Source organism: Mustela putorius, unplaced genomic scaffold (assembly GCF_011764305.1).
Source record: "Mustela putorius furo isolate JIRA1106 unplaced genomic scaffold, ASM1176430v1.1 tig00000450_pilon_pilon_pilon, whole genome shotgun sequence".
In the NCBI taxonomy this organism is placed as follows: domain Eukaryota; kingdom Metazoa; phylum Chordata; class Mammalia; order Carnivora; family Mustelidae; genus Mustela; species Mustela putorius.
In genome coordinates, this window is record NW_025421385.1 from 662,208 (window position 1) to 685,154 (window position 22,947).

At 57.5% G+C, this 22,947-nt stretch overlaps 1 protein-coding gene across 20 annotated transcripts in view; it reads left to right on the top strand.

Moving 5' to 3' along the window:
* Positions 1 to 22,947, top strand: part of WDR27 (WD repeat domain 27) — a 151,746-nt gene that overhangs the window by 24,818 nt on the left and 103,981 nt on the right. For 17 of the 20 annotated variants that reach the window (XR_006606763.1, XR_006606764.1, XR_006606765.1 and 14 more), the window contains 15 exons: positions 765 to 878; positions 1,842 to 1,893; positions 3,297 to 3,367; positions 4,986 to 5,103; positions 5,949 to 6,069; positions 7,150 to 7,253; positions 8,172 to 8,239; positions 8,449 to 8,570; positions 8,981 to 9,066; positions 11,492 to 11,570; positions 12,332 to 12,406; positions 14,203 to 14,303; positions 15,499 to 15,588; positions 18,791 to 18,912; positions 19,797 to 19,930. Coding sequence is in view for 17 of the 20 variants with exons in the window: in XM_045079988.1 (XP_044935923.1) it covers positions 765 to 878; positions 1,842 to 1,893; positions 3,297 to 3,367; positions 4,986 to 5,103; positions 5,949 to 6,069; positions 7,150 to 7,253; positions 8,172 to 8,239; positions 8,449 to 8,570; positions 8,981 to 9,066; positions 11,492 to 11,570; positions 12,332 to 12,406; positions 14,203 to 14,303; positions 15,499 to 15,588; positions 18,791 to 18,912; positions 19,797 to 19,930 (1,457 nt within the window). In the remaining 3 variants the exon portion in view is untranslated. Of the gene's footprint in view, positions 1 to 764; positions 879 to 1,734; positions 1,894 to 3,296; positions 3,368 to 4,985; positions 5,104 to 5,948; positions 6,070 to 7,149; positions 7,254 to 8,171; positions 8,240 to 8,448; positions 8,571 to 8,980; positions 9,067 to 11,491; positions 11,571 to 12,331; positions 12,407 to 14,202; positions 14,304 to 15,498; positions 15,589 to 18,790; positions 18,913 to 19,796; positions 19,931 to 22,947 lie in introns of those variants that run through there. The other 3 variants (XM_045079990.1, XM_045079989.1, XM_045080001.1) reach the window with 3 other exon arrangements.

The following is a 22,947-nucleotide window of genomic DNA, read 5'->3' on the forward strand; positions in this document are numbered from 1 at the left end:
CTAAATCGTGCAACTGAGGCTCAGCGTGACACAATTTAACTGAATGCTCACGTTGTAAGTGAAGTCCCAGCCGATGGGACGCGTCGTAGGGTTCAGTGATTCCATTAAGGCACACGTAGCAAAGCTCACCAGCTTCGTGTTGGGAGAAGGAACACAGAGAGCTGGGGGTACAGCAGGCATGTCGGCTGGGAAGGAAGCTGAGCTGTCCCGGAAAGAGAAGGCGAGGAGCCCGAGTCCGGCCTCGACCGCGCGGACGGAGGGCGAGGGGGCAGGTGCCTGTTCCAGACTGTGCGGCCCTTAGTGACCAGCTTAAGAACTTCGCTTTGAGAGACGTCAGCTGATCACAGAGCATGTACGCTAATGTCACACATGACCATAAATAGTGGAGGGAAACCGGTATGTTCCGGGATACGATGTCATCACAGACAAGGTCCATTCCGTACTGTAGACGTTGGAGGTAGCAGTAATGTGCATTTCCTGACATTCAACCTGGGGAGTATCCGTGTTCTGATGCACATTATGGCCCCCCGTTTTATTTTTAGTTGTCTGTCGATAAGAGGCATAAGGGGCAGCCTGTGCCCCCTCAGCTCAGCCGTCTGAATTTTCACTTCTCGGTTTACGTACAGGTAGCCTCACATTTGGAAAGGGGAGTTATGCAAAGTAGAGCTTAACGGAAACCGTTTTCTGTGAGATGTGCATAACTTCTTAATAACCACAATCGCCGGAACATTCAGTTACTGATCTTTCTTCACAAATCCTCCCAGAGCCGGTCTACACTAGCCGAGCTGGAGGGTCACCGGGGCGCCGTGACCGCAGCCGAGTTCTGTCCGTGGCAAACACGCATCATCGTCTCGGTGTCTGAAGACAGGAGCTTTAAGGTCAGCCGTGGATACCGGAGTGCTGTGTCCACTGCCACCGCACACCTGTGATTTTATTTCTGCCACGCTCTGTCCTGAAGTTGGCCCGAGATGCCAGCTGGCATGTCCCAGCATTCCCGGGGGGCTTGGGTCAGCTCTGGGACCTTCCCCCTCAAATCCAGGGCCCAGGGGAGCTAGAACATTAATGGACTCCACAGTATTTCCCTGGGGGCCCAGAGCAAAAAAGCCATTTTCCAAAATCAGAGGCTTCGATTAGAACTCAATCGAGCTGAAGAAGAAAATAATTTAAGACGCCAGCTCTGTTCTCCCCCAGCTCCCAGCCAGCCGGTGTTAGCGTTGCTATGCTGTTGGCCCCGTGAGGACTTGTACAGCGGAACTGGAAGAAGAGGTGTGGGTGGTTTACACCGGCAGGGGCGGGGAGGAGAGAGACCGCAACTCCTTCTCGGTCATCTGGCCGTTTCCCTGTTGGGCCCGCCCCAGCCCCGCCAGCTGCCACAAACACACAGGCCGTGCCTAGATGCGTGCGAGGGTGCCCATCGTTTCATGAGGTTTTTGAGAACGGGAGCTGAGTTCGGAAATCACTAGAGTGGGTCCAAAAACATGCCCTGGCACCTTACAGACGGCAGGGAGCATGGCTGGCCCCCTCTCCCGGGCAGGCACCTGACAGATGGCGGAGACTCTGGCCGGCCCCTCTCTCTGGGTGCCGGAGATGTCTGCAGCCTGTCTTGGGTCTTCCAGACCCGCAGGTGCTTCCTTCTGGAAGTGTTCGCTTTTTCCCATATGATTCTGAAATCTTTTATGGTGTTTCTACAGTTTTATTATGTATTATTATATATTTTATTATCTTCTCCTTCAGGTAACCGCTCACACAAATTAATCTGTAGCCGAGTAGACATATCAGTTCAAGCTACATCAAAGCAAAATTTATGTGTATCTTCTGAAGAAATGTGTGTCTTTCCGAAGGTTTGGGATCATCATGTGGAATCACTGATCTACAGCTCCTCAGTGCTAACAGGTGCCTTAAAACTCGTGTGTCGGATTTGCCGGTGGGCTTCTTGGAGTCGTTATTTCCGCGTGTGTTTATAAGCTGGAGGTGTCCCACTCAAGGGGGTCGAGTTTCCCTCTCATCTACACCTTGTAAGGATTCACTGAACAGGTGTATTTCTTGAAGTTTTTAACTTAAAAGTAAGCTTATGCTTGCAGACTGAGAGGCATACTGGTGGGGGGGGAGAAGCGTGTAGCCTGCCTCTGCTGTCCCCGGGAAGAGGGGCGGCCAGGCCAGCACAGGCTGCGTCTGCCTCGCGGATCGGAGGCTGTGCTCTGGCGGGAGGTTCTGTCCAGCCCCGAGCTCTCAGTCTGTCTGGCGGTGAGTCCCCTGTATAGGCCACTAGGTCTTCACACACGTCCTGGCTGGTGTCCCGTGCTCCCGGAGCTTGTCCTGCTGCCCAAGGAGCCCCTTTCTTGGGATGAGTCGCACAAAAATGCAGCTTAGCACACGGATCATGCCTCGTTACCCAGCGCCGTCCCAGAGACTCCGTGTGCTTCCTGGTGCCACAGCCGTGCGTGGAGGAGGAAGCTTTATCAGCTGGGATGCATTGTCAGTCTCAGGGACAAAACCCATTTCTTGGAATTCTGTTGACATTATTTTCCTGAAATTAACTTGTGGAATTATTATTGGACTGTCAAAAAAATAGTTACTAACTCGATTTTGATGTCATTTAGTTTATTTAGGACATGTTTTTAAATGTCTATTTGTCTTAATTTTCCTCCTGAATTTTCTTTTTCTTTTTAAAATGATTTTATTTATTTATTTGAGAGACGGAGATCACAAGTAGTCAGGGAGGCAGGTGGAGAGAGAGGGGGAAGCAGGCTCCGCGCTGAGCAGAGAGCCTGACGTAGGACTCGATCCCAGGACCCTGAGACCATGATCTGAGCTGAAGGCAGAGGCTTTAACCCACTGAGCCACCCAGCTGCCCCAGTTTTCCTCCTGAATTCTTGACAGTGTAGATTCGGAATAACTTTTAAATGACATGCGAGGCAACATTTCAAACAGTAAGCATCACTTAATTGCTGTTTTCCTGACTGATGCCATAAATGTGTTACTTCTGTTGCAAGTTTCATGGCTATTGGGTGCAGCATGGGTGATGGTGCTGCCGGGCCTGGGGGCACCGAGCAGTGGGAATGGCCTGTGCCAGTAGGGCCGGGCATCCGCGGGGAGCTGCTGTGGGCTGTGGGGGGGGCGGCTTCGCTCCCTCCCCACGCACGCACTTTCTCGAAATGTGTATACACTTAGGGTTTCTGCTTCCTGCTGCGGGAATTATTTCTGGAGCGTTCAGACTGACGACAAACAGTAGAAGTTAAACTCAGATACCTTCAGCGAGAGTTTTGACAGATACATGTCGCGTGCTCCGTCCACAGCCTCCCCTCTCCTGAGTCTCCTCATCCACGCGGGGAGCCGGCAGCTGGTGACAGGATGCGCGCATGGCCAGGTGAGGGAAGCAGGACCTCCAGCGCCGCGGCCAGATGCCGTGGTGACCACGTATGTGAGTGCCGCCGAGAGGTCTGTGCTCGCTCCCCTGTGCTGCTCCTGCTGGGAGGGACCGTGGGCCCAGGGTCGCGGTGGGGCTCACACTTACATGTGCCCACACACGGCCGGCACAGGAGCCAGCTGTACTGTAGAGTTTGAAAAAGACACTTGATTTTTTCAGAACTTACTTTTTTTAGGGGAGAAATTCAGGTGTATTCACAAAGCGTGGGTCCTGTTCTCTTCTTAAAAAGTTGCTGCTGAGTAATTTGGGCAAGATGCCCTGTTGGCAAATAAGGCAGCTCTCGCTCCTCCCATGGGCGGAGCACCTGGCCTCCGGCAGTGCGGGTCACCGCACGCGCGCGGTTTGTCCCTGTGCACGGGCCGCACCCCACATGCCGGCCGGGTGTCCCGCAATGTCAGCCAGTTGTGACGCCGTCTGCCTGGAGCCCCGGGAGATGGGCCCTTTCACACGCCGCCCACGGAGGTGTGGCCTCGGGCTCCGCGTGACCTGGCCGCTTCGGGACGGGCCTGCAGCCCCGCTCGGTTCCACGGACCTGCCGGAGCGACCTGCGGACCTCAGGGGACGCCTCTTGCCGGCACAGCAGCCCAGTGCACGAAGACTCGGTGTGGGTTGGAGAGCACACGGCGGGAGGGTAGAGGCCGCGGGAGAGAGAACCTCGGCCACTCCCCACCCAGCAGAGCCGGGAGCGCGACCAGGGTTCGGTCCCGGGACCCTGAGACCCCAACCTGCGCCGAAACCAAGAGGAACGCCTCACCCACGGAGCTCACGCCTCACCCGGCCTCCTGCTGCCGACCGGTCTGGTCAAGGAGGCAGCAGAGGACGGAGACGAGCCCCAGACGGAGCCGCACAGGGGGAGGTTGGGGAGGGTCCCCCTCCGGCGCGGACTGTGCACGGACGTGCTCAACGACCTGGAAGCTGGGACTCCCTGGAGGCCTCAGTACGCAGGCCTGACCGATGACACCGGTGGCCACTGGTGACGGAACCCACCCTCCAGCCCCCACCCCTCCCCAGGGTGGGCCTCTGATCTCGGGATTCATCCTTCTGGCAACGCGGCCCACCCGTAGGGTCTTCTCACCAAAAAACACCTTTGTCACTCAATGCTTGGGAGGTTCTTAGGGTTTTAAGAGGTCTGTGCTGGAAATAGGAAGTCCAGAAGCGTGTATTTCTTGTTCTGAATCACAATATCACAGATGTAGTTTTGGAAACTAAGAAGTTATACTTTTCCTTTTGACAAAGGTCACTGCTCTTACTATGCGTTTTTGCCAGTGACGTGCCCACCGGACTTGTGGCTGTGTCCCTGGTGTTGGGTTTCCCTGGTGGGGATCAGAGTGCACGCCCTCTTGGGCTGTGGTTTATAAACTCGACGTCTGCGGAACGGGTGTGCGGGGCTTGGAAGGGGCGGGGAGGGGTCAGACTGGCAGAGGAGGGTCTGGCAGGCTCTCCGGCTGCGCGGCGCCTGTCTCGGGCTCCACACACACCCTTCTCTGGGGGCTGGTCCGCGTGTCCACCGTGCCCTGGGATGGCAGACCTGCGGTCTGTGCCTTGTTGGCTTTTCCAGCTTTGGATCTTCAGTTTGGTTGAAGGACATCATTACCGTTGTGTGACACGAGTTGACCTGAAGAAGAAGAGAGAGAGTTTCTCCCGGAGGACTGAGTCCAGGCTGTGCAGCCTGCCAGGTGGGCGGTTCGAAGGGAGCACCGTGCAGGGACAGCTCTTCGTGGGCGAAGTCTAGCGTCTGACCTCAGACAGGCCCCAGCACCAGGGGCAGCGCAGCTCATCCTGTGCGCAGGGGTGAGGTCCGCTGATGAGGAGAGCGCCCCCCCCCCCCGTCCCCTACCCCCGACCCAGGCACCCTCTTCTCACCTTCTGGGGGTTGTCCTGGGCCAGCCCCATCTCTGCAGGAGCCCCTCCCTCTGCCCACGTGGTTTCCACGTGGCCAGGCCTTCCTCGCCATTTGTCCGGTGCCTGCGCAGCGCCACCGGCACAGGAGGATTGGGGAGGCGCTGGGGGTGTTCCTTCCTGCGGCCGCGCTGTCATCTTCACCTTCCGGCAAAGGCGTCTTTTCCCTGCTGCCCTCAAGCTTCTCATCACCGCTCTTCCTTCGGTTTAGTTCTCATTTCGTGTGTGTGTGGCTTTAGGCAGTTTCTTTTGGAAGAAGGTCAGAGATCACCTTTATCCACCATGTCTGTTTTCTTCCTACTGCTTTCAGTCTTGGCTTTCATTGTTTCTTGTGTAAGTGCCGTTTATTTTAGGTGAACGTGATCCTGCTTTCGGAACAGAGTTAACCTCTGGTGTGCCTGGAGCCTCCCTTTCTGCCTGACAGGCCTCATACGGGGTGTGCTTGGCGTTGATCATCTCAGTCTGAGTCATGTGCAAGTGTGGCTGTTTTCCTTGATCGAGAACAGATCTGAGTGGCTCTGACCCACACGCACTTCCTCCAGCGTCCCGTGCTGCCGGCTGTCTGCCTGCGACTCGGTGGACCCTTTAGTGCCGTAACTCAGGAGATCAGTTCTGTTCCTAGAAGACAGTCCGCATCCCAGCACAGACGGCTGGAAGGAGAGAGAGGAGGCCGAAGCAAGCCTCCCGGTCCTGGGTCTGGCGTCGTGCGCTCTGTCCGTCATCCTCCCTGCCGAGTGTGCGGGGTGAGTGTGCTGAGCTGCCCTCGTGCCCCGAGGAAAGCCTCGGAAGTGTGAGGTTCACTTTTTAGGAATGATTAAAATATAGCCAAAGTATTTTTGTCTTTTGAAGTAATAATATTAAGTATTTTTAGGATTGCATATTCTAAGTCTTAAAGCTGGTAAACTGAGCAGTTGTTTTTAAGTTTGTTTAATAAATGGAATTGTTAATTTCGCTCAGCAAAGTCTAGGCAGATCGTGATCATAACAAGGTAAAGGGGGCGTAGTCGTAAGTCATTCTGAACCCCCCCATCTGCCCTGCCGCAGACAATTCAGAATGTACTGTCACAGCTTTCACTACGGAGTCCCGAGAGCACTAGGGACAAGGAGGGACGAGCCTCTGTCTTCCCGGACAAGGTGGGGCTTAAAAGGTTGGGGAGCCGGCCTTGCTGTGGGCCAGGTCTGTGCACAGGCGCCCTGCTGGATCTGCCCCCCGACGCAGGCGGTGCGGGAATGGGCATCTGAGATGGCCTGTGCCGAGGCTCCCTGAGGGTCGGCTGGGCTTCCTGCCCCAGATGCACAAGGACTGGTTTGGCCGACCCGGGAATGGCTGTGGGAGCAGGAAGGCCCCCGAGAGCGCACACAGGATGTCAGGGTGGTCAGAGGCTCCAGGGGACTGAGAGGCCGGTGGCAGAGAGGGCGCCAACTGTGGTTCCGGGTCCCAGGTCTGGCCCAGCCAGAGGAGGCTTCTCCATTGAAAACTAGGGAGGCAGGTCTGTTTGCCCTCCCCGGGGCTCTGCGGCTTCCGTCTGTTTGCTGCTGCCCCGCGTGGCAGGACCCGCCGTGCCGCGCTGCGCCTCTTGCAGGGACGCCCCCTGGGCAGAGAGTCCCGTGGCCTCAGAGAAGGGAAAACCGTGCAGATCGTGATTGAGTTGGGATCCACTGTGGCTCTTTAGTACTTGTCTGCACCGGACGCCAGGTGTCCCCGGAACCTGAGATAGCAGCCGAGCGCCGGGAGCCGCCGCCTGCAGCAGCCGCTCGGGGTTGGGGGATGGCAGCCTGAGGAGGGGGATGAGCTGGGCGTTTTCTCTTTTCCCTTTAAATTAGTCAGTCTTCTGAGAATGCCGTGTGCTTATGGATCGGAAGCTCCGTGGGCCTGTTCCTATTTAACTTGGCAAGCTTTGAACTGGAAGCCGCCTTACATTACAAGGGTAAGGTCGAGTTCAGTTCCTCTTTTGCTCTGGCGTCTGGGAGACTGACCCTCTCGGTGTAGGACGCTTGGCCGTCAGAATGTGCAGCAGGTCACGGGCAGCCTCTGTGCATAGGGTCCCAGGGACACACTTCAAGTCTGCTCCCAGCTCTTGGTGGCGCTCCCTGCTCTTGGTCCCCAGCCCTCCCGTCCTCCAGGTGTGTGCAGGGCTGCCAGGGACACTTGTTTTCCTCAGCACTCCCGTGTCTGTCCCAGCTCCTGCCCAGGATTCCGAAGTCCACACCGTCAGTGTTTCCCCTGGAGACTTAACACCATGACCAGGTGACTCACAAGCTTGTCAGACTCAACTTGTCTGAACGGAGCTGGGCGCCCTCCTGTCCAGCCCTGGTTCCGGCCCTCAGGTTCTGTGACCACCATGCGCGGAGTTGTCCCTCTGTGTGCCCGCAGCCAAGGTCGCCTCTGGATGCAAGTTCCCTCCCTTCTCTTTTAAGGCCCTCGGGGTTGGGGACAGAGTCTGAGTTCTTAGCTTGGGCCAGCCCATCCCCTCTCTTGGTGGGAAGTCACTGTGCCTTTCCTCACCTTTGGGACTTTGCTAGAACCCTCCAAACCTCTGCTGGCCTGAGCTCCTTTCTCTCCTCCGCTTGCCCTGGAAGCTTCACCTGAACCTGCTCTGGGAGCCGTGTTCTTCCCGGCTCCCCGTAGCTACAGTGTGTGCAGCGTCTGTGGTCTCTCTGTGGGCGCCCGTGTCCCCATGACTGTGGCTGCTCGGGGCTGGCGGGGGTCAGGGCTCTCGTAAGGGCCTTGCTCCTCGTGCCCCAGCAGCCCCAGCACAGGCCTCTGAGCACGCTGTGTCAGCGAGGGGCCGGTCCCCCGCTTACCGCCAGCGTTGCTGCTCTGTTTCTCTTTGCCGGGAACGAAGACTTCAGGAGCCTCAGCATTCAGGTTGCCGGGTCCTGCGCAGTGGAGAGCGGAGCAGGGGGTGACAAGGTGAGTCCTGCCTGACGCATGTCTCCGGGCTTAGCTGCAGGCTCACTCGGACCCACAGAGGACCGTGGGGCTGGCTGGCCGGTCGCCGTCTCGTAGGCAGGTTGGGACGCACACGGGGCCACGCGCGGCGACGGTGACTGCTGACGACATTGCGGCCATGCTCACAGTGGGTGTCGCGAACGTGTGCTCCGTGTTGACTGTCCCCGCAGGCCGTCTGCTTACTCGCGTCCTTGCTCGGCCGTAAGATCGCCTTGCTGGAGATCCACGTGGCCGCTCTGGTGACGTCGCAGCGGAGGCACGCCGCGGGAAGGGGTCTGTCCGTGCTGCCTCGGTACGTCTTCCTGCGCAGGCTGTACGTGTGCCGCTGCGGCGGCTCCTAGAGTCCCCGTCCCTTCTGGTCTTAGGAGAGAAAAGTAAAGCCTAGTGAACTCCAGGTGTGCTAACCCTGTGTGAAACAGGTGATTGCTCGTGGCTTTACTTCTGTCTTGTGCAAGACCAAACGATGCCTCGTTGATCTTGCTGTAACCCAGGATGGAGTGGAAATTAGGAAATAGCACTTTGATTAAAAATACTACAGTGTATTTCTTAGAAGGGTAAGGACAAGCTTGACTGGTTGCAAACCTTGAGTGCCCATATGTACGGGCGTTACAAGCTGCTTGTGACTGTCCTGAAATGCAGGTGTCCTTGCGACGAGCCCGTGTGCGAGTTTGCTCTCCTGGTGCTGTTTCTGTTTCTCCTTAGTGCCCACGTCCTGTCCACGTCTCCGCTGCGCTTCAGACCCGCTGAGGAGAGGGCGCAGCCGGCTCTGCAGGCGCCGTCTGGTTCGGGTAGTGTACTTGGGCGCTGCGCACCAAGCGTGGGGTGCTCTCCGGGCCCGCGCGCGTCGGCACCTTTCTCTTGCTTTGTGAATTCATGTTGGGCAGCAAGAAAGTTCCACGATTCCTCCCTTCTGGTGTTCCTTCATTTCTCTGCCTCGCACATGGGCGTTACCTGCCGTTTGTGGTAGAGAACGTGCTAGATGTTTCTTTTCCTGAATTGGGTAGAAGTCTTAGGACTTCAGAAACATTTAGAAACGCTGATGGCTCTTGTGGCCAGAAGAGCAGTGGTACCTGTGGCCGCTCATGTGTCGCGGGAGCGATCTTTCCTTGCTCCTCTTTGCTGAAGAATTTTCACGCCCATCACAGACATCGTGCTGTTGGCCCTGTGGACGGCAGCACGCGTTTCTAAGACACGTGCACATTTGCTTACCTCGTCCTGATGCCGTTACGTGGAAACCGGGGCTAATTCTCTGGTGTCTTGTGTTAGCCAGCCCATATAAATTATTTCCCATTGTCTCCAAAATTTTCCTCATTGTTTTATTACAAGCATAAAACAAATTCGTTTGTTGCTTTTTACAAAGAAATGACTTTAAGATGAACTTCTGTTTTAAGACGATAGACTTCGTTACATCCCATTCGTTTCCATTGTAATAATCATTGATAAGGGTTGGTTTTTTCCTTCAGTGACCAATCCAGCATCCTAATCAGTCTTGTTAATAAGCCCCTTATTGACCTAATTAAAAGCCAGTAGAATAGTAGCTCTAAGCAGTAGCTCAGTCAGTCTGCTTTTATCTCTGGTGAGGGACGCAGCTCCTGGAGGCTGAAGTACCGGGCAGGGCTGGGCGGGTGGGCTCTACTGCTCGGACCTCCAGGCTCTCCGCTCACGGGGATCCTGCCCTGCCCAAGTGGGCCCCAGTGTCAGCTGTCGCCTCCCTTCTCTGGGAGACCTTCTGACATCCTTGACTGTCATCCTGAGAAAGACTGTGCAGAGCCCCCAAAGGCCACCCTCACAGGTCCCCTGCCGGCCAGGTCCCCTGGGGATTGTATCCGCCCCACCCCCTTCTGACCCCTCCTGCTCTCTCTGCTCCCCCTCCCTCCCGCTGGGTCTGGAAGCCAAGCCCGAGCACTGCTCAGCAGGAAGTCGCTGCGGGTCCTTATTTAAGTAGCAGCTTCCTCAAGGAATTACCCATTCCTGTGTCTTTGTGTTACTCAAAGTGGAAGCAGTGTTTCACTCTAATGCTTTGGGCGTTTATTCAAATAGTATGCATTTACATATTCGTGAGCTTTCTTCCAGTAATTTCAAGACCTCCTCCTGATCACGTATACTAATGCCTCCGTAAGTTTATTATCTGATCCCGAAAATACTTTCCTCTTGGCTTTACTTTTCGTGGACACTTTTCCTTCCCCCAACACTGATGGGGAGAGGTTTTCTGGGGCCCCTGGGGTGTAGCTTCATCTCCAGGCGTCCCCTGAGGCGCCGGCCTCTCGCCCCCGAGGGCAGGGCTCTGCCTCCTGTGAGCCGGAACGTGTCCCCATCCCCGTCACATACCTGTCCTGTTAATGGTTTGCTCCTCGGCTTCGCTCGGCTTCGGCTTTGGAAGGGAACACGGTCCAGGTTGTCAGGTTTGAAACAGTGCCAGAAACAGAACGAAATCTGTTTTTTTTGTTTTTTTTTTTTTTTAAAGAGAACTATTTTAAAAATAACTAAAATGTTATTCAATTATCCATTTTTCTAAAGTTATTTTTCTACTCTTGTACAGAATGCTCCTTTTGGATACCAAGTATTAAACGTATGTAAAAATAAGTAATTCTGGCAGAATTTTATCTCCTCTGAGAGAATTTTTGAGATTTATAAGTATTTGTGGTGAGTTCACACAGTGTCAGAGTTTTTATAGGTCTGCAGTGTTGTGGGAGACTAAATAGGATAGTAGGTTTATTGCCGTCATGTTTTAGCGGCTTTTCTTTCTTATTCTGCCTTATGGTAAACAAGAGCAGAAATGAGGAGTCTGAGTTCACTTACGATCGTGGCCGTTCTTGTCCGTAGGACAGACGGCGTCACCACAGGTTTCCGGAGCGAACGGCTCCTGACGATGGGTCTTTATCGTCCCGTCGACAGAACTTCACACAGGCCGGGCGAGGATGTGGGCCGTGTGGTTGCAGCGCGAGCGGACGTGTTGGTCAGGAGTGTTCGGAATATGGGATGGTGACGTACGTTCAGTACCGTCCTAGGAACGAGAAAAACCCGTTGTTGTTTCTTACGCTTTTAATGCCCTTGATGTAACCTTCTTTGCTGGTGGTGGTGGGTTTGGCGTCAAGTGTGAAAGCTCTGAGGTCTTTAGGTCACAGCCTTGTCCCACTTGTGTGGCTTTCTGTTCTCGAGGCACTGTGTTCTGGTCACGTTCAATGGCTGCTACCTTTGACGCTTGTTTTACAGCGGGGCAGCGCGCCGTTAAGGACCGGCCCCTGGTCTTCCACAGCAAAGTGAGGTCGTCTGGGTACGCGTCCACACCGCGGTGAGTAAATGGCTCCAAGGCTGCTCGTGCCGGGACGTGCACGCAGGGCTCCGGACACCTGAGCGCTCCTCTCCCGTCCCTGCTGCTGGCGTCCTGCCTCCTCTGTGCCGCAGCCCCTCCTCGGCCCCGGGGGACCTGCGGCTCCCGCAGCAGATGCAGAGCCTGCGGCGCTGGCCCGGGCCTGGGCCACCCTCTCCTGCGCCCCCCATCCTGCTGGCTCTGGGCACGGCCTATGCAGAGTGTGCTGCTTGCCGCCTGCTCCGGGCCGCTTGGATGCAGGTGTGGGGGGCTGTGGCTGTGCCCCGTGCCACCCTGAGGCTCGCCACCTTGGGTCCCAGCATCTCTGGGGTCTTGTTTCTTCATCTGAGTAACAGGCCAGTACCGGGCGACTGTTCAGCTACCACCAATATGCGATAATCCGATTTTATTAAAGGGGGGATTCAGCGTGACTTCCCAGAGATGTCACTTCTGCTTCTGAGTAGGTTCGCACATAATGTCCACAAATGCAGCTCAGTTTCTGACATGAGTCTGTAGCTTCGTTCTCCGGAAGGAGACTGTGTGTCCAGGATGCTTCTGCAGGTGTCTCAGGGAAGGATAGTTGTTAGGGTTAAAGTAATTGAATGTTCAGTGTATTTCTAGTGTGGGACACAGAAAGCATAAATATATTTAAATATGTATGTACATTTTGCTGCAAAATACAGGTCTCTTAAGAAGGAAGCTTGAACTGAAATCTTTAAGGGTAACATGGTTTCTTTCCACAGCACAACTATGTTCTTGCCAAAGACCAACACCAGGAGCAGCGGTGGCCGCTCTTTACCGCGGAGCCACGGTCACAGGTGGTACAGCTCGTTTTCCCAAAGTAAACGTGATGTAATTTGGGGAGGCCTTTTGAGTACTTCAGGAGACTTTGTTTCCGGCAGGTGTACGGCCTAGGACATGTTTGGGGACGCGTTATTACTTGGCTGTACATGGCCTTGTGGTCACATTCGGTTCTTCCTTATGAAGCCTTTTCCGGACAGGCTGCTCTCTTCATGAACTTAACAACTTAGGAATTTTAATTTTGGTTAAAATTCTGTTTTAGAAAGCATTGGGGTCAGTGAATGACGCTTTTGGATAAGTTTGTTAGGTAGTAACTGGATGGAAGACCGTGAGCACTGACAGGGCTGTCGGCCCGAGATGAGCGCGGGGGCCTGGACTTGCTTCCTGTCCAGCGGGCGCTGCACCTGCGTGCGGGACCTCGGCCAGCCCTGCTGGTCCCCGGGCCCCGTGCGCCTGCACAGGGAGGTGTGGGGAGACCCCAGGATGCTCCCGGTCGCACACATGGAGGTGTCACATCTGGGCAGAGATTCCGGGTGGTGGTGCTGGCTGAAATGTCACTTGCTCTCGTCCCCGGCACATCTGTGCTTGGGCGGTCACTGGCAGAATGCTGGTTTCACCCTGTTCTGTGATGTTTCCTCTGCTCCGAGGCTCTTCCTACCCTACTGTGCTGCTCCTGTCTCAGCATCGATGGCAAGGATGTGACCCCAGCAGGTGCCCTCAGACCCTGTGATACCCAGACCGGGGGTTGGGGACAGAACACAGCACCAAAAGCTATGCTCAACTCTGCTTTTCTTGGTGACATTTTCCTATGAGAGCCCAGCTCTCCAGATGGAACCAGTGGCCTTGGACGCGTTTCTGGCCCGGGGGGCATTCCGCTGAGGGGTTTCAGTGAGGGGAGGACCCCAGACAATATCCTGGGCACAGGCCGGTGTTCCTCTGGGAATGGCTCCTCTGATCACCTACCGAATTTCACTCCAGAGGGGTGGCGCTGCCAGGCTGTGGGGCAGGCTCGCAGGGCCAGGCTTTCCAGCTTGTTCAGCCTCTGAAGGTGTGACAAAATGTGACTTGTCGCCAGTAACTTCCAGCTTTGACAACAACCTCTGCCGTGCTCCTGGCACCTTTCCAGACTCCCCAAAGTGTGTAGAACACTGTGTGACAGGTGGCTCTGGGCTGAGGTGGAGGGGCTGGTGGGGGGCACGGGGGTGTCAGGCAGGAGCCTGGCCTCCAGTGCCCTGGTCAGCCCCCGTGCCCGTGGCCTTGCTGCTGCTCAGAGGCTGCCGAACTACCTGCTGAAAATGAACCCGGAGGAGACTTTGCCTTAAGTTCCACGTGTCTGCAGTGGGCTGTGCTGCCTGCTCCCCGGTCCTGTGGGACTCCCCCCACCAAGGCCACCCCAGCGCGTGTCTTAGCCGTCGGTCCTTTTCCCCAAGCCTTCCGTGGTCTCTTCCACAGACTGGGAATGTGGTTATTTTCATGGCAGATGCAGGCTGTGTGCAGAGGACGTGAGCAATTCACTGTGTGACGCACAGAGTAGGGAGCCGAGAAGGACAGTGTGTCTGTCTCGCCGAGTCCTTGCACCGTCGCCCATGAGAAGCCCTTGACGGTTTGCCCTTAGAATGCATGTGTTTTGGCTCCCTGGGACGGAAGTGCACTTTGCGGAGCTGTTTCGTGGATTCGCATGCGTTTACGGGCATTCAGTGGGAGAGAGAGGTTGCGCGGGTAAACGGGAGAAGCCAGCATTTCCAGCCCCTCGTTTTGTTTCTTATCTCACTTGGGACTCTCTTCATCTTCATGGTCCTGCTGTTTCTTCAAGTAAGGAGTACCCTTTGGAGCTTTCTCTGCCAACCAGAGTCCACAAGCAGCTTGTCCTCGCGCACGGGCCGCCCGCCGCCGCCACCTGCGTCCAGTACTCAGGTACGCTGCGCCCGGGCTGCCTCCGCTGTATTTTCAAGGATCTCTGAACTGCCACTGTTCCGTCATAAATAGAGCTTTAGAAATCCTGGTGGCGTGAAGTTCCCTGGCATTGTTGGAGTCTGGATGAAAGTCAAAGGTCACGTTGCCCTTGAGTGGCCTGGTGCTAGGGCCTTTGCGCCGGCTGCCACCACAGCACGGGAGCTCCTGTGTTTGGATTTAGGGGCTCCCCTGGGTTTGTGCCCTGTGTGTGACCCTCCCTCTCTAGTGCTGGAGGGAGCCACAAGGGGGGTGAGGGGCTGGTTCGCGGAGGTTGGGGGAGACCGCTTAGGGCGGGTGAACCTTGATGTCCTCTGTGGTCACCATTGCTCCTCAGATGGAGCCTTTCCTGCCGGGCCCAGTGTGTCTCGGGCTGCTGGCGGCCGTGTCACTCTCAAGTGCATTGAAACGCCTCTGCCAGAGGCTTCTCTGGTCTTCCTCGGGAGAGGAAGTGGGTGGCCCTGTGATCTGAGCTCCTTCTTCAGAGGCACGTGCTGTTTCTGGTTTCTAGACTCACCTCGAGGTGAGATGTGTTTGCCCTCAGTCCAGGGGGCTGGAAGGCCACCTCTCAGCATTTTGAGGGCAGTCCTGTAGTTTTCACTCCTTCCAACCATGCTGAGTTCCTTGCATTTTTCTGTGAGTGTAGCCCAAGCATGTTTGAGGCATGTGGGGAGATAAGATGCGTGCTGTGGTCAGTGAAGTAGCTTCGTGGTGTGAGAGAAGAGGTAAGGTCTTATCTCTGCTCCTGGGATTGTGTGGTAGGGTTAGCAATAAGGCTGCAGAATCGTGGGGGCCTCTGGCTTAGTTCTGCCCCGTGTTAGGGGTAGGGTTGGGTATTCCTGCGTGGCTGAGTACTGGGTGTCTTTACTGTTGATGGGAGGCAGGGTGCCTTGGGGTCAGGGTTCTCTGGGTTCAGAACCCCGTGCTGACTCTGACTAGCCCTGCGGCTCCTCACTTCCGGATCCTGTCTCTAAAGGATGTCCTGGGCAAGGCCACCTGGTGGCCCTGCAGAGGGTGATTGGCCACTGAGCACATGCTGTTGTAGGATCTCTTACTACCTGACAAATCGGGTTGGCTACAGATTCTGTATTTACCTGCTGCAACCGTGACTCCTGGGAGCTCTGATTTTACAGGGATGTCCCTTACTGTGTTTAAGCAGGAGATGGACGGTGGCTCGCCTGCGGCTTAGCCAACCACTTGTCACTGGTCCTCCGCGCTGATCTCGCTGGGACGCCTACTGTTTTTTCAGGTATGATGTGTGTTACTTCTAGTTACTATGAATCACGGTGAGTCTCCTTGTCTGGGTACGGGTTGCTCTCCTGTCCAAGATCAGACTGGCCCAGAAGGAAGGCTTGTGTGGAGGTTCAGCGAGCTAGACGGGCCCTGCTGAGCCGGGCAGAGGGGGTGGACCCGGGGGGCCAGGCTGCAGGACCGTCGCGGTGCTCCAGTCAGGGAACACAGCTTCTCCAAAGTTCTGTGGGGGCAAAGTCTGATCTTCCCGACATGACTGAAGCACATTTGGAAAATTAGGAGCATCTGTACATAGGCATTTTTAAAAAAGATTTTATTTATTTATTTGACAGACAGAGATCACAAGTAGGCAGAGAGGCAGGCAGAGAGAGAGAGGAGGAAGCAGGCTCCCTGCTGAGCAGAGAGCCCGATGCGGGACTCGATCCCAGGACCCTGAGATCATGACCTGAGCCGAAGGCAGAGGCTTAACCCACTGAGCCCCCCAGGTGCTCATAAAAACCAATTCTTTAAAAAAGGGTGATCTTGAGTGAGAACGCGTTGCTTCCTGTGTTAAGTTCTCCGGCTGCTGTGGCCATCCTGCACTCCTTCTCCGAGGCATGGGGCCCCACGTCTCAGGCAAGGCCCCGGCCCCAGGGCAGGAGAGCACTCGGATGTGTCTCGTTCCTGTTCCTTCTGTTCCTGAGCTCTTTCACCCCAGTGTGCCTGCGGCAGGGGCACCTGCCGTCCGAGGCGGGAGGCCGCCGGTGTGGCTGGGAGGGCAGGAGGGTGTGCGGCCGGGCAGCCGAGCTGAGTGGACGAAGTTCAAGCCCAGCCCAGGTCCCTGCTGGGCACGCCGGCCCGCTCGCACCGGGGTCCCTGCGCCAGGCCTGGAGGTCAGAGTGCTTGTGTGCGGGGTGGAGCGAGGAGCAGCTCCTGCGGGCTCCTGGTGTGGTCATTCGCGGTCAGCCCTGTCCCTGCCCGCCCGGCTCACGCCCCGGCAGGGTGCCCCTCACAGCTTGGCGACGAGAGCACGTCTGTTGTCCTTGGCAACTTCGTGGACCTTGTGTGGACGCCCAGGCTTGGAACACGAGTGAGCAGGGAGGGACGGAAGGAGGGGGGTGTCCCTGCTCTGCCGTGGATGACCACTTCATTGGCAAGAATTACACGCGGCTGAAGGGTGGTGACTTCGCTGCGCGTGTCCCTCTGACGCGCGGGTCGTCGGCCTCGCCACTGCCTGGTGAGGCGGTGCCGGTCCGCGCTGTGCTCTGCGGCGTTGAGGAAAGGCTGAGAGCTTGTGGGCTTTCAGACACACTGACCCTCGGTGAAACCTCCCACGTGCCGTTCCTGGCACAGAGACCGCGTGGTGGCCCTGGCCCAGGCAGCTGTGGGCGCCACAGGGCCTGCATCCTTCTGGGTAAAGCCCAGAACCGACACCAGGGGGCAGCAGAGCTGTGTCAGGGACTCCGCCGCCCTGGGCTCCGGTCCGCAGGGCACTCAGGTCTCGGGGCTTCACGGCTCTCCTGGGCGGGCTCTCCCGGGCTGGTGCAGCTTGGTCTGATCCGCGGGTCTCCAGCCGCAGCGCAACTGTCCTCGCGGGACGCTGGCTTCTGTGCTCGGTCACTCGTGGGCTGCTGCAGCCTGAGGCTGGCTGGTTCCGGGGAGACACAGAGGAAGGCAGCTGTGCCGTGGCGCTGGGGTGGCTGGGCCTGTCCCGTGTGCCCCGTGTGGCCCCGTGTTGTCCAGAATGCCCAGCTGTGCTGTGGTCAGGGCAGTCGCCCCAGCCTGTCCTCTCAGCCTCTCCTTCCTGCAGAACGCCCACGGTTTCATGTCCCCAACGGCCCGTCTGCCTTTCCGCGGTACCTCTGCTTCTCCGAGCAGCAGGTGGCAGCAGCCTCGGGACCCCGTGGAGATGGCCTCCTGGCTAGTGACCTGTCCACAAGGCCTCTGAGGGAGGTGGGATGCAGAGTCGGCTACGAGAGCGAAGACAGATGCCCGGTGGGAAGGAGCACGGCTGGCGGGCGCTGGTGAAGGGGTGGTGGGTCCGGCTCCCCCAGGGGCGCATCCGTGTGCTCCCTTCCGCACCCTCAGGGCCTCGTGGACGGCTTGGGCAGCATGGAGCTGAGGCCCATGGGGGCAGGGAGCCCACTTGCAAGGACAGGCTGTCCCACTGACCCTTGTGTGATGGGGTAGTTGACGGACCACTTTGGGTGCCCAGCCCCCAGCAATGCACACGCCCTGGAACCGAAGGAGAGGGCACCGCGCCAGTGGCTGGGCCCGTCCCCGGACACTTAGGGATCTGACATCCTGTTGGATGGACTCGAGGAGGGGTCACATCAGGAGGCATGCTTTCGCTGTCTGCCAGGTCAGGGCCAGTGCTGGTGGCAACAGAGGTCAAGGGGTCATAGCGGCTCAAAGGACAGACCGCAGCTGGCATGGTGGAGCTTCTCTCCCGGGGTCTCGATAGGGAGTGAGAAACGAGTAACCGTGGAGTTCTTGAGCCCCTGGTGGGGGTTCCTTCTCATCTCACGCCTGCACGTCCCCCATCTGCTGCTGAGGCCGTTGTGGGGCGCGATCCTTGACCCTGTCACTGGCAGGCGGCCTGTGGGCAACCGTCCCAGAGCTGAGCTCCACTGCAGCCCGGGGCCCAGACCCTGACAGCCCTACAATAATCCGACCGTCTGTGGCCGTGCTCAGCAACTCCGCTGACCACCAGCGTTAAGGGAATGACGCTCCTTGAAGACGCGTTACTGGGAAGCCCACAGATTTCGGCACATCTTGTGATGCTACATTCTGCGCGTTTCTGCAGCTTATGTTCTTTTTTTTTTTTTTTAATATTTTATTTATTTATTTGACAGAGAGAGATCACAAGTAGACAGAGAGGCAGGCAGAAAGAGCGGGAGGAAGCAGGCTCCCCGCTGAGCAGAGAGCCCGATGCGGGGCTCGATCCCAGGACCCTGGGATCATGACCTGAGCCGAAGGCAGAGGCTTAACCCACTGAGCCCCCCCAGGCGCCCCACGCAGCTTATGGTTAATGCGCTTTTTAAACATAGGCTTTTTACTCAGCCTTTAAATGGAGTGGAATTCATGTCCTTGGGCTTCGGTGTCCCTGGTGCCACCAGAGCTTGGAAATGCCCTGGCTCTGTGCTCTGCTGGACTTCTGGTGGGACTGTGCTCTGCCGGATGGTGGTCCCAGTAGCCCCCTTGTCTCTGTCTTCCATTAGGTCACGACAGGCCGGTGAGCACCGTGTGCTGGAGCCAGGACAGCAGGTGGCTGCTGTCTGCTTCCCAGGACGGGACGCTGCGGCTGTGGTCGCTCCGCAGGGCAGAACACGTGTTGTGTGTGGTAACGTTCAGGGCTTCCCTGGCTAGCCCTGTGGTCCCCAGACCGGCGGTCCCGGAGGCATGCTGGCGCTGTCTCGGGGCCCTAGGCTTGTACCCTCCCCGGGAGTGTGGGATGCGGGGTGGGGGACTGCTGCTGGGCACCCACTGTGGTCGCTGACGCATCACTTTCGTGTGTGTGTGTGTTGTACGCGTGTGACACACACGGGCATGTGTACACTTGGACATGTGCATAGTTACCTGTTCCACGCGCTTAGCGGAGACCATTTGGAGGCTGTAGGGGCAGTGAGAAGGGCCAGTGTGGCGATGTCGCGGCTGAGACGGGCAGGGGAGGGGTACCGGGGCCGTGTCCCCACGAGTCCGATCAAGGCTGGCGAGCGGCAGGTTCTCAGAGCTTGGTTAGCGTGGACCCCCTATGGGTCTCACTGTGAAAGGGAGACTCAGCTCCAGGAAGACCAGCAGGAGGGGAAGCCGTCAGACTGGGGGCTCCAGCAAGGGCACGGGTCTGCTGCGGCGCCGTGGATGCTGTCCTTTCCCACGCGTGACCCCGGGGGTTCTGGAGGGCACAGCTGAGGGCTGACGCCTCAGAGCTGTGTCCCACGCTTAGAATTTGTCCTTAATAACTGCACCACTGACGATGCTCACTGCCAAGTATCTACTTTATTTTATTGCCAAGTTTTTAAGTAGCCGGGATTCAAATACTCGTTACAGGAACATTTTAGTCACGTGACGTCGTTCAGAAGTGGTCAGAGGAAGACACACGGGAGAACTAGTGTCTACGTCCGCAGTGGGCGTGTGGGTTGGTGGGAAACCGTCTCCGCGTGTCTGTCGCGCGTGTCTGTCGTCTGCCTCCGTTACAGGGGCCATGATTCCCGATTTCTGTTCCAGGGCAGGGACATGTTTTCCAAGCCCGTTGGGTCCGCACAGTTTTACTACCTGGACGCTTTCATCTTGTCGTCTTCCGGCCCCGAGCTCCAGCTCCTCAGGCACCACATGGACACCAGCAAGGATGAGATCCGCAGGTGCGCGGCCAGCTCTTCTGCCCCTGCTCCCCGTGCTCGGGAGGCCGTGGCTCCTGCCGCGGCACAGGCGCTGTTGCACCAGCTGGAGTCACCGCACCTCGGCTCCTGGGAGAGCCGAGGGGTGGGCTTGTCCCTCCTCCGAGCTCGTCTGCAGGGCCGCGTGCGGGAGCCTCGGTGTGACCAGAAGCTCTGGGCTTCGGAACGTGGAGCTCTTGCCTTGGCTCAGCCGTGTCTCTGATTTATGTCGGACGATTCCTGCTGGGTGTGTAGTGAAGTTAAACCAAGAACCGTTTCCTACACACGCGCACTAAATACACAGCTCAAACGTGTTCGCACCTCCCTGTGCAAGTATTAACACTTGTTTTGTTTTCAGATTTTTTAAAGAAATAAAACAATATAGGGATATTCCGTGGCCTTCCCAGGCCGGCTCCCACCCCTTCTTCCCTGTTTTTTTTCCCTCCCGTGGCAAGTGAAGCTGCCGTCCGTCACCATACGCGTCGCCCAGGTCTGTTCCCCGTGTCCCCTGTGCTGCACTCCCAGCCCCAGGACCTACGTGTCGTCCTCCCCTATTCCCACCCGTCCCCACCGCCCGCCTCCGCCGGCCACCGGGTCATTCTCAGTGAGCATGAACCTGTTCTGTTCTGTCACTGCTGTTCCTTGTTTCTTAGATTCCACGTGCAGGGGAGCTCGTGGGGTATCTGCTTTTCTCCGACTTCGCTTAGCGTCCCACTGTCCAGGCCCATCCTTGCTGCACACGGCAAGGTCTCCCCCTCTCTGACGTCTGAGTCGTGTCCCTCGGGGCGTCGGATGGCTCATCTGTCCGTGGACACCCGGCTGTTTCCAGTCTTGGCTGTTGTAACTTTCCTCTTGTGGAGATTGGCGTGTTTGCTCCCGTGCCTGCAGCACACCTGTCGCCGAAATCCGAGTTCTGTTTCTGAGATTTAGCCACACTTGTCAGTTTGACTTCAGTCTCTTTGCCGCAGCTGTTAGGACATTTTATGCAACAAGATAAACCCATCCTGGATCAGAGGAAGACACACGGGAGAACTAGTGTCTCAACAACCCAAGATAAATTCCTCTCCCGTCCTCTTGTTGCCAGAGATCAGCTTCTTCCGACTCAGCCTCGTGCTCGAACCCGGGCGGCGCTGGATTCCTTGTGCCTGTGCGCACACGGACCCTGGGGGCGTGATTTCACTCGGATCCGCTCTGCTCTGTCGGCAGCGAGCCGTGTGTGGCACTCACAGTGAGGGCAGGTTTTGTCTTTCTCTGGAGGCTGTTCTCCTGTCTCTGCAGGGGATGCTGTCCTCTTCCCTGTGGCTAAGCAGCTGACTGTGGTGCTTCATTCAGCCTGGGCCGGAGCCGTCTGGAGGGAGGAGGCTGACGGGCTCGAGGACTGTGTGCTGTTCTGTTCCACTGCTCTCATGTATGATTCCAAGGTGGCTGCTGTGGCTCCAGGCATCACAGCCATGTTCTTCCAGGAGCACGAAGGGGGAGTCCGTGCCAAAGCCAGCAGGCTGCAGACCCGGGAGCATCCCAGGCCTTTGGGGCTGGGACCTGTCTCAGGAACGCGTGGGCAGGGATGGTCGGGTTTATACACTGGCGGCTGCTGGAGACCCCTCCCCCATCAGCGTGTCGGTGGTCTTATCGTGGGGCTTCTGGAGTCTGAGCTCAGGGTCTGTCTCGCGTCACTGTGGGTTCTTTTTCACCCCAGTTGCTTGTGTCCGTCGGGAGACCTGTGGGCAGGTTTTCAGCTTAGTAGCCTTATTAGGTAGCTTTTCAGCTGTGGAGGAGGAGCACACCTGGCAGGTGCCCCCGGATCTCAGCTGGAAGCTTCGCCGCCTCCTAGGTCAGCCGCTTGGCTAAGAGCTGTGTGCTGAGGCCAGGATGGGTTTGGCTCAGGTGTGGTGTACCCAGGGGTCACGGCTGCCCGTGAGCCGGGCGTGGACGGTGTGGCCAGCCCACGGCAGAGCGAGCTGCGGGCTCCCTGCCGCGTTTCCCCCGCAGCTCCTGGCCCCTGGGCTCGCGAGGCCGCGGTGTGTCGTTCTGTGCCTGCCCCTTCCTGGCCTGAGTCTGGGGCAGGTTAGGGACTGAGTGTGACGAGCCTGGTGTTTCTGACGGCTTCCCGGTTTTGACAGTGCGGTTCCCTGGAAGGAGGTACTGTGTTTGCAGACCGTCCGCTTCCGGGCCAGCAGTCAGAGCCGCGGCACGGAGACGGCCTTCACGCCTCAGTCCTTCCGCGCCGGCCTCCCACGCGCTCGCGGGGTCCCTTGTGAACTGGGGGACCCTCCAGCGTGCTCGTGTGCGGCCCGGGCAGCCTCACTGCCTCCGTCTGGGGAGACGCTGCGTGGAGCTTGCTTGAGAAGGGCCCTTCCCGGGCCTGCTGCTTGCCTGGGCTGGGGCTGCTTTCCCGCTTCAGCGCCCGCGTCCGCCAGGGCAGGTGACTCTCGGGAACCGGCCAGGCGGCGAGGCTTCAAACGATGGGACGCCAGACCTCACAGGGCCGCAGGCATGAGTGCCCCTCGGCCCCGCTGTCTGCTCCTCGGGCAGGGCTCTGGCCGGCCCCTCAGGGTGCCGTGGGCCCTCTCGTGGAGCAGAGCCTCCCCTGCCCATCCGCGTGGCCGGCTCTGCCACAGCAGTACTTGGGCCTTAAATACGGACGGTCCCTTCCCTGTTCCCACACCCCCAACGCCCCCTGATTTCAGACACGTGTGTTCTCCCTGGGCTCGAGGGATCTTTCTGACATGCCTTGCCTGGTCTGTGGTGTCTGCAGAGCATTCCCATGACTCTCCCCACGAAACGGTGGCTTTCTACCCCATTCATCACCTACTGTATGATCCCGTGCATTTTTGCAACAGTGATGCGTAGGATCACTGTGTCGTGATCTTTGTGTCGTCACTGAGCTTCCCTTCAAACCTCTCCTGTGACTCTGTTTGACCTTGACTCTGTGTAGCTGACCCCTGCATATCTGTTGCCCCCAGGACCTGCTCCTGAGTCACTGTCTCTGTGCCTAGCCTGCA